Genomic DNA, 12,991 nt, shown 5'->3' with positions numbered 1-12,991 from the left:
GATCATGGAACAGATCCTTCTAGAAGCTATGCTAGGAGCTAAGGCACATGGAGGACAAGAATGTGATTTGAGACAGCCAGCTTCACCCTTGGTCCTGCCTGACCAACCTCGTGGCCTTCTATGATGGAGTGACTACGTCAGGGGACAAGGGAAGAGCTATGGATGTCATCTATCTGGATTTCTGTAAGGTCTTTGACACAGTCCCCCACGACATCTTTCTGTCTAAATTGGACAGATATAGATCTGATGGGTGGATTGTTCAGTGGATGAGGAATTGGTTGGATGGTTGCATCCAGAATGTAGTGGCCAATGGCTCAACATCCAGATGGAGGTCAGTAACAAGTGCTGTCCCTCAGGGGTCCCTGTTGGGACCAGCACTGTTTAATATCTGAATCAATGACATAGACAGCGGGATCGAGTGCACCCTCAGCAAGTTTGCAGATGACACCAAGCTGAGTGGTGTGGTTGACACACCTAAGGGACTGGATGCCACCCAGAGGAACCAGGACAAGCTTGAGAAGTAGGCTCTCATGAGGTTCAACAAGGCCAGGTGTAGGGTCCTGCACTGGTATCAATACAGGCTGGGGATGAAGGGATTGAGAGAGCAGCCCTGACAAGAAGGACTTGGGGGCGTTGGTGGATGAAAAGCTGGATATGAACTCACAATGTGCTCTCACAGCCTAGAAAGCCAACGGTATCCTGGGCTGCATCAAAAGCAGTGTGGTCAGCAGGTCAAGGGAGGTGATTCTGCCCTTCTACTCTGCTCTGGTGAGACCCCACCTGGAGTTCTGCGTCCAGCTCTGGAGCCCTCAGCACAGGAAAGACTTGGACCTGTTGGAGTGGGTCCAGAGGAGGGCCACAAAAATGATCAGAGGGTGGAGCACCTCTCCTATGAGGACAGGCTGAGAGAGTTGGGGTTATTCAGCCTGGAGAAGAGAAGGCTCCAGGGAGACCTTATAGCAGCCTTTCAGTAACTAAAGGAGGCCTACAGAAAAGATGGGGACAGACTTTTTTGCAGGGCCTGTAGCAATAGGACAATGGGTAATGGTTTTAAACTAAAAGGGGGAAGATTTAGACTAGATAGAAGGAAGAAATTCTTTACGATGAGGGTGGTGAAACACCAGAACAGGTTGCCCAGAGAGGTGGTAGATGCACCATTCCTGAACACATTCAAAGTTGAGTTGGATGGGACTCTGAGCAACCTGATCTAGTTGAAGATGTCCCTGCTCATTGAATGGTGGTGTTGGACTAGATGACCTTTAAAGGTCCCTTCCAACCTAAACTATTCTACAGTTCTAAGATTGAGTTCCAGAGTCACAGAACAGTCCTTGGTAATATTTGCTTGGTAGTATAAATGTAGCCAAAGAGCCTGTGACTTAAATGCATGAGGTACATGTGCCAACCACACTATACTTATACAGTTACTCAAAATATGCTATCTTTGCTTTGTAAAGGAAAGCCATCACATTTTTCAACATTTAGAATCATAGAGTCATTTAGGTTGGAAACAACCCTTAAGATCATCGAGTTATTTATGCTGGTCAAGGGAGCAAGTCTGTCATGCAAATTCAACCAGGCTTCCTTTATTCTCTTCTTTACAGAGTGTTTCTAGCTAAATCCTAACACCAGGGCTCACCCAACCTGAAGAAACCAAACTCTTTTTGGCTTTGCGTGGATGGATGGGATTGAGCTGAACAAAAAGTCAGGTTTTGCCCTGCTTTGTGCAAACTGCTTTACCTTTAGGACAAGAACAGGCAGATCTGTCAGCTCCTCCAAGACACTGCCCTGGTATTCGTTCTGAGTGAAGACTGGTGCTTCGTCATTCTTATTGACAACATTGATGATGATAAGAGTGTGGTTTTCCCATTTTCCATCAGAAGCTACAAGCCGGAGCTCATAATGTTGTTCTTGCTCATAATCCAGAGGCTGAGTGATGAAGACAGTTCCAACCTCAGGTTCTACATCAAAAACTCCTTTTGCATTTCCTGATGTTATCTGATACCTTAGTTTGGCATTTGCACCTACAAGAGAAAGCAAACAACCGCTGCCTGTCCACTCTCTGAATGCTCAGTGGACATGTATCCAAGAGAAACCTTATTTGCCCAGACCGTTACACTCTGTGTGGGAGATAAAACACGGACACAACCACAAACAGAATGATCCTTCGTATTACATACATGGGTTTGTGTATGGTAGATTGGGGGTTAGGACTGCATTTATATTAACAAATGTAATTTTCAGTCACAGACAAGCATCTGTTTATTTATAATGAAGGAATTGTGTGCCTCTAATTTATTTTACATTCATTTGCCAGTCATAAAAAAATAACATTATTAAAATACTAGAAGCTATTTTTGCTCAATGTTTTCTAAGCCTCCCATCTCAAATGCCAATATTCCTGAACCTTCGTTTTTTTAACCACTGGATGGTGCTAAAATATCACAGTCGTCCTCTATTTTGAGCAAGAACTAATCTCAGAACATTCCACCTATATACAATAGCAACTGTTTGGTTGTTGTAATATTGCAATATATTTAGGAACAAGAAAAAAAAAATAGTAAAATTGGTGCTTCATGTTTACTTATTTGAAAAGGAACAAAAAAATATATGACAGTGCATTTCACGACAGAAAGTCATTTCCCAAATTAAATAGGTGAACTGCTAGGAGTAGAAAGAACTTTCAGCGTATTAAGTTGTGAGTCAGCTGTGGAATAGAAGGCTAGAGCAACATGGATGGCAAGAAAGTGAACAGGCTGTGCTCAACATTAGTATTAGTGCTTGGAAGAGTGTGGCTGCCTTTGCAGCATGAGTTTAAGCATCACTTGCTAGTCACTTTTGCCAGATTCTCACAAGTGCAGCAGCTGGTTTTAAATGGCCTCTTTGCTTCTCCATCATGGACGGAGGCCCAGGCATGACAGCACTGCCATCAAAAGGAATAGTCAGCTCTTGCCTGCTCCCAGCAACATGTCTCTCTGGTGTTTATTTGGGCTTTGCCACCAAGGCACCAGCTTGCCTTCTTTTTTCCCATGGGTTTGGTTTTCTCCAGCAAGTTGAGCTGGACCAACTCATGAAAGGAGCAAAAAAGCTGCAGCAGAAGCTAAGACAGGAACTGACTGGTGGTGCATGCTGTTGGAGACTGGTTCAGCCCATCTGGTCTCACCACACTGTAGGACAAGTTTCACGCCATCAGAACTGATGTAAATGTGAGCCCGAAAAGAAGGTCTGGCTTTCCCTTTTTTCCTGCCTTATTCATTTCTTCTCCCTGCCTTCATTTCCAGCCATGTCATCCCACATTTTCCACTGTTTTACAGATTCTTCCACAAGTATATTCAACCCACTAACTCGCCAAAAAGCACACAGGTTTGGTTTTCTTGCAATAGTATTGAGTAAAACTGATTCCCAGGGAGATCTGGAAAGCACAGGAGTCAACAAAAAGCAAGCATATGCTCAGGAGTGAGTGAGTTTTTATGTTACCTCTTGTGAAGTTACAGCAGGGTTGTGACTCCGGGTGACTTCATTCTGCCCCAAAGAGATTGCCAGCTAGCTTAACCTTCGCACTGGGAACCTGAGCACTTAATAAAATAAAATGGTCCCATGTTCCCAGAACTTCTCTCCTCATGTCTACAAATGCATGAAATGCTTAATCATCTCCTGAATGCAGAGATTTGTTTGCCCATAAAGGAAGTAACCCAACGCACTAAGAGGACTTAGAAAGACATGCAGGGTCCACTCACCCTCATCTTCATCCTCTGCTGTTGCTGTCACAACAGGACTTCCAACATCCCTGTCCTCGTCTATACTGACTTCATACACTGACCGAGGAAATGCCGGAGCATTGTCATTCACATCACTGACAAAAATCCTCACGTAGGCTGTGTCTAAGAAGGAGATACAAGAAGAACATGCAGACTAGAAATGGCAGAGGTGGAATACCTTGTGTCATATTCCAGACAGCTCACATACCCCCCAAGGCTAGAAAAGTTAAGAAACCCAATCTCTGATATCTTTTACCCAATATGTAATTCCTTACTAGTTTTACCTGTGTTGGGCTGCCCATGAACACCAGGTCTAGCAGATTCTGAAGAGTCCTGAGACTGAACTTCGATCAAGTAAGAGGCTCTTTTCTCTCGGTCAAAAGATGCATGGGTGGAAATAATTCCTGTCTCGGGCTCAATGGTGAAGAACTGGTAATCCTCACTAGCATCTTTCAATATTAAGTAATGAACCTAAAAAGGAAACAGTTCAGAGAGCTCCATTTTCCACACTCATTTGTATGTCCAAATGCTACAACCTCCCCCCTTCCCCAGCAGTTTCCTGGGTCTGTTGGCAAAGTAGCAACACTCTGAGGAAAGATGGTTCATCTGCACATATTCTACCCATTTTGATATAAAAAAACCCCCCAGAATTCTCAATCAGAAGAACATCTGTACCAATGATATCAAGGCCCATCAAGCCCAGTATCTAATCTCCAACAGTGGCCAGTTGAAGCAGTTAAGAAAGATAATGAGTAACAGGACAGAGAATGTAAGGAATGACATCTTCCCTGGTGTCTCCCCAGCATGCACACAAAACGAGCAGTTTCCTTCATAACTCTGCCTTTTCATAGGATTGGGTCATTATGACAATGATAGTCAACTATTGGTTTGACCAACCATTTGACCAATGACGGTGAAATGAAACATTTTTTAACTGACCATATTTAAACAGCTGTGTCTAACTGACCATAATCACTGATGTTCAGTTAAATAGTGAGCTGAAGGGTAGGAGTTTGGAAACACGTTGTGCAGCCACCTTCACTTGTCTTGTCATGGGAGCAGCCCCGAGAATCACACAGCAGTGCTTTGTCACGGCTGCTGGATCAGGATGAGCTGCTATGAGACAGGATCCCAAGATTATGAGCAGCAACTTTTCTGCCTGCATCCCATATTATGCACGTCAGGCACATGCTAGACAAATGCTTGACAAGTGCTGTAAGAAGTGTTTGTGGCTCATTACCCTGTCATCTACTGTCTTCACACTCTCACTAATTACAATACCAAAACTTGCCTATTGGGAGGGAAATAATTGGATGTAAGGTCAAACCTCTCCATGTAGGCCAGAGTCCAAGTCCGTAGCTAACACCTGAACCACAGATGTGCCAACATCAGCTCCTTCTGGCACAGACACCTCGTAGTTAGAAGACACGAAGAATGGAACATTATCATTGACATCTGCAAAAGGAGGTGATGGGGACCATGGTAAGAATATGTTTGAAGACTTTTTTATTTTTTTCCTACTGTATTTTTTTCCACAGATGTAATTTTGCTTGGACAAAGAGCTCACAATGTTCATAGTAAGTAGCAATCCTGCTCTGGGTCTTCACATTTTCCTGGCAGGTGTCAGGAGGCATTTTATAGACATTGAGTAGTTTCTGGGAGACAGTGGCCTAATCTCAGCTAAGGTACTAGCTAACGATTTGACCAGCAATCTTCTTATAAGAAATCCACAAATGCCAAGACCAGGAGGCCTTTCATCCACAATCTATAAAGAGCTTGTTATCTGCAGCAGTAGTTTATTTCAGCATTTTATTAAGGTCTGATTAACATACAACAGAAATTAAAATTTCAGAGTCTATAGAGCTGACAAAGAACACATGTAAAACAGTCTTTCCTGGCCTTTGCAGCTCAGTATAGCCAGTTATGTTAGGCTGCAGGACCTAATGATTATTTAAGATGCAGTTGCATATTAGCCTCCCCACGTCTAACTACTGGCTGATGTCCAAAGGAAGCACGCTGATCTTCCCACTCCTGTCATCCTGCTCTAAGCCACGGGGTCCCCCTTCCCACGAGCTGGATCACGGGGCACCCGTGTTGACAGGGCTCATTGTGTGCTCTGAGAGAGACTTTCTGGAGAGAAAAGGGCTGAGATCTGACATGCTCTGCAGCTGCGGAATCGCCACATCCAACGCGAGGGATGTGGTGGGATTGTGCAGGTGAAGGAAAGGAAGGGCTGCCCCAGTAGAAGATGTCTGCAGTCAGGTCGGATTAGGCACAAGGCAAAGTCACAGTAAGTTTACATCAGTGCTGGTCTTGCTTGTCTTCCTTGCCTGACCCCTCTAGAGACCTAAACTGGAAAAAATATGTCAAGTGCTTTGAAGGGCCAGTTTCTGACACATTTTCTCCCTAAAAATGTAGGACCAGGTGAGCACAAGGGGCAGGCAGGAGAACTCTGCCAGCACTGACTCAGATCTGTTTAAACTGCTCTGGAATCACGTCCTCCTGCTTAACCCAGGACAAATCCACCTGGTGTTCCTCTTTGTCCGTAAGACAACTAAACTCAGAAATGCTGCATAGTGCCCTATGTCTTTTTGCACTTTTCACAGTTTAACAGCCACATTTTAAGAAAGTACTGTCATGGCACAGTGCCGAAACAGAGAAGCTGTAATGACAGTTCCTCAGATCCATCTGTCTTTACGAAGAGCAGAAAAAATTCTTAATATCTCATTCTGCAAACTCTTAAGCACACATTTAGTTTTACTACTGCCACGTGACTCCATTGATTCTGACAAAAAACTATTTGCAGGACCAGTGTCTTAAATTACTTTTTTTTTTTTTTTAAATTGTTGGTGTGGGTAACAAATCCCAATTTTCTTTCTTTCTTATATGCATAATCATCTGTGAAAACTTCTTTTCTAACAGGCTTTTCCCCCCTATTTTATAGAAGAGAATATGTCTTGTTAAGAGGTAAGTTTCAACAAATTCACTGAGTAAGGTAAGGAAAATGAGACACTATAAAAGACTTCCTTTTCTGTGTGCTTGCGCATAAATAAAGGACAATTCCGCATATGAAACTTTCTGGTGGTTATTTCTCTCTTAAAGTTGTTTAACTCGCTTTTTTCTCCCACTAATATATTCACATGTGTGTAAACCTTTTTTGGTATGAACTACTAAGTTATTGAAAAAGGATTTTTGCTTGTGAGCAAAATGAAGTTTCTGCCAAATTCTGATACCAATAAGTGCACCACAGGAAAAACCTTTTGGGACAGGGTCTATAATTTACAATGAGGCTCAGACCCTGACTTGAAGCCCTCTCGCTCTACAAACCTGAAGGGTTTTTGCATTGGTGGACTGTGGAAGACTGGACAATGCTGTGCTGAAGTGAAGCAGGGAAGATGCACTCCCATTCAATTTACCACTTAGGTCTCTCGTTTCCATGGTGGTGAGCAAGACAAATGTTTTTGCTGAAGACTTCACTTATTCATGTTTTCATCTAAAAGTCTACATATGAAAAGTAACTCCACTAATGCTTCAAAAAGTAGGGATTAAAGTCAGATTTATAGTTTTATGTGGATCTACAGGAGTAGAGCCTTACAAAAAGATCCTACTATAAGGAGGGTTGGATCAAAGTTTTGAAAATTGCACCTATTGTAAGGCATTTTCATTTCTAGAGTTTTAATCTCGGTGTTCAATAGAAAATTCTGAATATAACAAAACACCCTAAACAGATACCAAACACAAACCCAACCTGTCTGGGCTGTTTCTCTTTTTATAGCACAGAATATTTCCAGTAATTTTCATGTCCTTTCAACAGCTTGAGGACATGTACTAGATTTCTCCTCCTATCAAAAGAAAATCTTTCCAATTATATTTATAAAAGCAGGCACTAGTGTTGCATAAACATTCAGACAGCCCATTTTTGCACTATCACATTTCCACATTGGATAGCTGTACTTAGAAATTGTCTCAAATGGACGACTTTAATGACTGCACAACTTGCTTTTACAGTATAGAAATGTACAAAGCACTTTCAGGTGGCTCGGCATTTCATGGATGTTACCTTAATTCATGGTGTTGTACTAAAGATAACAAGAATATTGTTCTGAATGAGCTGTTCTAACAGCAGCGAAGCTTACCTGTTACGTTCACACAAACAGTGGTAAAGGAAGCTAAAGGAGTCATTGCTACATTTTGTGCCCGGACTGTCAGGGTGAAAAACTTAGTTGTCTCAAAGTCAAGTGGTTCAGCGACTAGAAGAGAAGCAGATCCATCAGCTCTGTTTGGCTTCAGATAGAAACGAACTGGCATGTTAGTCTCTGGAACTTGACCCTCCTCCAGATTATACGTAACCCTGGGATCACCAAGAGGGGATGTGGCTTTGATGGTCTGAGGAAGAAAAGAGCCACCACAGATGTTCATGAAACATGGGGTTGCAAGTGTCAAATGTTCAGATTGATGGCAAGAACATACAGCCTCTATGACTTGGATAACAGGCAAAAGAGAAACAGTTTACAGAGCTGAGTTTCCTTATACAACATTTAGGTTTGATGCAGGTCTTTAATCAATAGTAAATTTACCTGCCTGTAAATGTGCCAAGCAAGAACTGCATCAGTGGCTAAAGGAAATGCCTTCTCTCTCCTCCTTCCAAAACAAAAGCAATCCAAAAGGAGACCTTTTCTCCACTGAGTTGTACGTTCTACCAAGCAAGATACAGACAAAACCTAAATTGTTTGCAAGTGCTTGGATATTACATGCAGGAGGAGGAAGGCAGGAATTATCTGGCAATTTACAGAAGAAGCTATCCTTAAAGAATAAGTCTGTACAGGTTAAAAAGGAATTGGTTTGGGTTAGAAGAGCCGAAAGCAAATTACAGCCGTTCCATGCTGTAGTGCTAAACTGAGAAAAGCTGTAGGAGAGATGCAGGCAGGCAGCATGGTCCGCTAAGGACAGAGGAGTGAGGAGCCAGCCCTTAGTGGGGACGCTCCAGGATTTCCCACACAGGCAGGGCATGGCTTTTGCTTCTCATTCAAAGCCTCTGCCTGCAGGAGATCACCCTGAGGGCTGTTGGTGTAAGAATTCACTGGGAAAAGTGCTGCCAGCTGAAATGCTGGCCTATTCTGCAGCCGGTACTCCTGACGCATGCTAACAGGGTAGGCAGCTGTGAGGGCTGGTGAGGAAACAGCACAACGCAGTAAGGTTGCAGAGTGAGCGTCCGTGCACTCTTAAGGTGGAGACAGAGCACAGCAGAGGAAGAAGTTGAAATGAAAAGAAGAGGGAGGGAAGAAATTGCACTTTTAACATACCGCTATCTTGGTGTCACGAGTGGTGTTTTCGGAGATGGTTACCCAGTATCTGCTCTGCTCCCACTGGGGTGGCTGGCTGAGCGCATTGGTGACAGTTACTGTCAGCTCCACAGTGCTGCTTCTGTTCCCTCCGTCTGTCGCTACGATATAGCGACTAATGCGGTTTGACTGTGAAGCAAAGAAGACCAAGGGTATTTGCAAACCATTCTGTAGAAATCAAGAGATTGCAATTAACCCTTTTCAATGGAGTTGAGGGGACGGAGGTTGTGCTGTTCCATGCAGAGCCGCTTTACCTGGGACAGCAGGCGGTTCACGTAGACCCAGCCCGTGCTGGGGTTGATCTGGAAGTACTCCAGCTGGTGCTCCAACATCGAGTATGTGATGGCAGCATTCACACCTTGGTCACTGTCATGAGCTGCAACACGGAGGAAGCTGGTCCCCACTGGAGTGTCTTCACTGAGGAAGTCTTTGAAAGGACAAAGGTACTGTCAGCAGACCCTGCTCTGATTTACCAGGCTGCGTGTAATAGAAATACTGCTGTAAAACCTCATAGTCCTCTTGATGGGAGATTAAATGTTTCTGTAATGAGGCAGGTTGCAAAGTATTGTCATGAACAGGGTGCCTACAGTCCTCTGTCAGCTTCCCCTTCCCTGGACACACTGAGTTTTTAAGCGAGCTGTAGTGAAGCGGGTTTACTGACTGCGCCGCTGCCGGCACCCGTGTCTCTCCACAGAAGCGCCAGCAAACCCCGCAGCCCCCTGCACGCCCCGCTGCTTCAAATCACAGCCCAGGCTGCCGGGCTCAGCTGCTGGTAAGAGCAGGTTGGCATCAAAAGCAATTTCGTTTGAATTGGATTAATCCTGATCGCGAGTGACGGCAGCAGCATCGCCAGCAGGAGGCAGCAGGTAATCGCAAAGCATGAAGGCGCAGGTCATAGTGAAGGTTTCCCCCCACAACAGCCCAGTGTTTTGGAGAAGCCGCCCAGGGCAAGGATGCAATGAGCGTTTTATACTTGCCCCTTTCCTCAGGTCTCACTCCCTGTTCCCAGCAATCTGCCTGAAACAGAGACTGTGCCTTTGTGTCCGTAGTCCGAGACAGAGCAGTCCTTTTTTGAACCTGCTTTTATAAACATCATCCAAAAGTCTGGTGGCACAGTTGAAGTACCCATTGCACAGGAGAGTAATTCATTTTGTCTTCCTAAAGCCTGATTCCTGGCAGGGACACCAACAAAATGATGGGAAATTGTGAGCAGTCATTTCCTACTCCACTCCTCTCTGCGAGGCACAATTTTATATAAAGCTAATGCATCCCTGCTGGCTGCCTGTCTTCCATGCCCCCATCTTTAGCTTCATCGAATCGTCTAGGTTGGAAGGGACCTTTGCTCTGATCTGACTTTGGTCCTGCTCTTCCCTCCATCCTCAGCCATCCAGCCCCAATTCCTCCTCCAAGTAGCCACGGCTGCTTGCCTGCTTGGGTTTTTGAGCCATTTCCATGCACTAAGGCTCCATCAGCCCAGTGTATTGAAACTGGTAGTGGGAAGGCTGTTGCAGTTAGGTTTAGATGACCCAGTCACTCTAGTTAATCACTTCTTCAGAAACTGTTCCTTATCTTTCATCTCCTTTGTAGGTGTCTCCTTTAGCATTTTTGAGGTGGGACAATCAGATTTCCACACTATTTATAAAACGGAGTGGCCATGTTTTCTGTTTTGGTTTTCTTCCTTAATATCTACAGTCTGTGGCAGCAGGACAGTAAAACCTTAAACCACCACCACTGCTTGCTCCATGAACACGTGAGCATGAAAAGTTTGAGCTTTAATTAGCTTCCCTTGTCTCCCAGGACATGTAATTGGCCTAGGATTCATGTCGCTGATACATCAGTAATAGCAAAAGCTGCTCTCGGAAGAGATTTACTGGTACTAAAATAGATCAATGAAAATGGAATTTATTGCTAAGAAACACTGTAAAATACTTCCTTTTTTTGTGTGTGTGTGTTAGCATTTATGCCTTTATAGTCAAATCCTGTTAAATTGTATTGTAAGAAAAAATACAAAATTACTTGGAAGGGCCGTACTCTCTCATTTCATGTACTTCTGCTTGCTGCTGGCATAACTCTAACATTCACTATACCATCCCTATTGCTTAGAGTTAAGCATTTCTTTAGTGTCTGTTTTGCAGACAGATGATAAGATGCATGGTTTAATTTGGGGATTTGACCAACATCCTAGTGCAGAGGAATAAAGAACGAGCAGTTTCCAGGAAGAATAGAAACCTATGACTAATGGCATTTGATCTTGTTAGAGAAGCAGCTATTTTTAATTCTGTGACGTGCAAACATTGATTACTTATGTATAGATGCCGGAAAAGTGCTATGCATAAAGTGACCTCGTTATCTGCCGTTTCCCCATCCCAAAGGACTGCTTTTGCCACAGGACCTTTACTGGTTCTCTGTGTTCATGAAAAAAGGAAGAAAATCTGCCAATTCCTCAGAAGTGCTGAAGTCACCGTAATTACCAAATGCGACCTCTTGGTTTCACTACGTTTGAAAAAAAATTATCCTGGGCAGTTTCACCGGAAGGACATGTTTGAAGGTAGACTAGAAAGGTTCATCTTTGCACAAACATTACTTTTACCTCAAGGACTTCTCTGCTCTGTCCAAAAATATTTCTCTCCAGTGAGATCACTCCCACCTGCCTTCTCAGTGCCGGCTTGGCCAGGTTTGCAGAAACCACTGGTAGGAATGCAGAAATGGCTACTCCCAATCTGCACATTTTAACCAATTTGGCACTTGGCATTAGTTGCTATAAGACATTCTAAAAGGTGCAACACAATTTTCTTCTTGCCCTTGTGCATAACTCTGAAGTGTGGCTATATATTTAGACTATTTCCTAACAGGTAATTTCTCCTTGTTAAAATCCTGCCATATAAGCATCAAACCTCTAAAATGCTGGCCTCTGTGATGCTAAAGATGGCTTATTTATGAGCCATCTTCATTTTAATAAGTCGCTGGTCACTGCTTGACGTTTCCATAGAACTGGCAGAACATCTCCAAAATGGAGTTGTTCTCACATGCATCACCAACCATTTTTTGCCACTCTTGCTGAGGCAGTTACACAAGGAAGGGCCTGTCCTAGTCCAGGAACTAGGGTGTACACTCATCAGTTGTGGGTGACATCAAGTGTAGAGGGTCCGAGTCTACTTAAGTGTAGAATTCTACTGGAGAAGCATCAGTAAAATTAAATTAAATACTGATGAAAAGCATGTCAGGTGGGAATGAAAAAGGGAAAGGCAGCAGGGCAAAAGTGAAAAGCTAGCTCAGCAGCACAGTCACAGGAGGCATCAGGGCTCCCAGCCAATCGCAGGCTAGAAGCCAAGGATTTCGGGCTGTTTGACAAGAGATAAATACCACTCCAGCCTATTTGAACAGAGGCACAGTGGCAAAGAGAAACAGATGACAACTGCTCTTCTAGTCAGGGCTACAAAGGTGATTAGGGGCCTGGAGCATCTCTCTTAGGAGGAGAGGCTGAGCGACTTGGGTCTTTTTAGTCTGGAGAAGAGAAGACTGAGGGGGGATCTGATCAATGCTTATAAATACTTAAAAGGGTGGGTGTCAAGAGGATGGGGCCAGTCTTTTTTCAGTGGTGGCCAGTGACAGGACAAGAGGAAATGGGCACAAACTTGAATGTAAGAAGTTCCACCTAAACATGAGGAGGAACTTCTTTACTTTGAGGGTGGCAGAGCCCTGGAACAGGCTGCCCAGAGAGGTGGTGGAGTCTCCTTCTCTGGAGACATTCAAAACCCGCCTGGACATATTCCTGTGCAACCTGCTCTGGGTGGACCTGCTTTGGCAGGGGGTTGGACTAGATGATCTCCAGAGGTCCCTTCCAGCCCCATATCATTCTGTGATTCTGTGATGACTTCTCAGCTAGGAGGTCAT

At 44.0% G+C, this 12,991-nt stretch overlaps 1 protein-coding gene across 1 annotated transcript in view; it reads right to left on the bottom strand.

The window, feature by feature from the left end:
• The window catches only part of LOC141463034 (neural-cadherin-like), a 61,232-nt gene that overhangs the window by 24,016 nt on the left and 24,225 nt on the right, over positions 1–12,991 (bottom strand). The window contains exons 11-17 of the mRNA XM_074145255.1: positions 9,352–9,524; positions 9,059–9,226; positions 7,892–8,141; positions 5,083–5,210; positions 4,040–4,226; positions 3,735–3,878; positions 1,738–2,021 (exon numbers count right to left, since the gene is read on the bottom strand). Of these exons, the coding sequence (XP_074001356.1) occupies positions 1,738–2,021; positions 3,735–3,878; positions 4,040–4,226; positions 5,083–5,210; positions 7,892–8,141; positions 9,059–9,226; positions 9,352–9,524 (1,334 nt within the window). The remainder of the gene's footprint in view (positions 1–1,737; positions 2,022–3,734; positions 3,879–4,039; positions 4,227–5,082; positions 5,211–7,891; positions 8,142–9,058; positions 9,227–9,351; positions 9,525–12,991) is intronic.

Source organism: Numenius arquata, chromosome 3 (genome assembly GCF_964106895.1).
Source record: "Numenius arquata chromosome 3, bNumArq3.hap1.1, whole genome shotgun sequence".
NCBI lineage: Eukaryota > Metazoa > Chordata > Aves > Charadriiformes > Scolopacidae > Numenius > Numenius arquata.
Note: the sequence above shows the minus strand (reverse complement) of the source record. Positions and strands in the feature narration are given on the sequence as shown.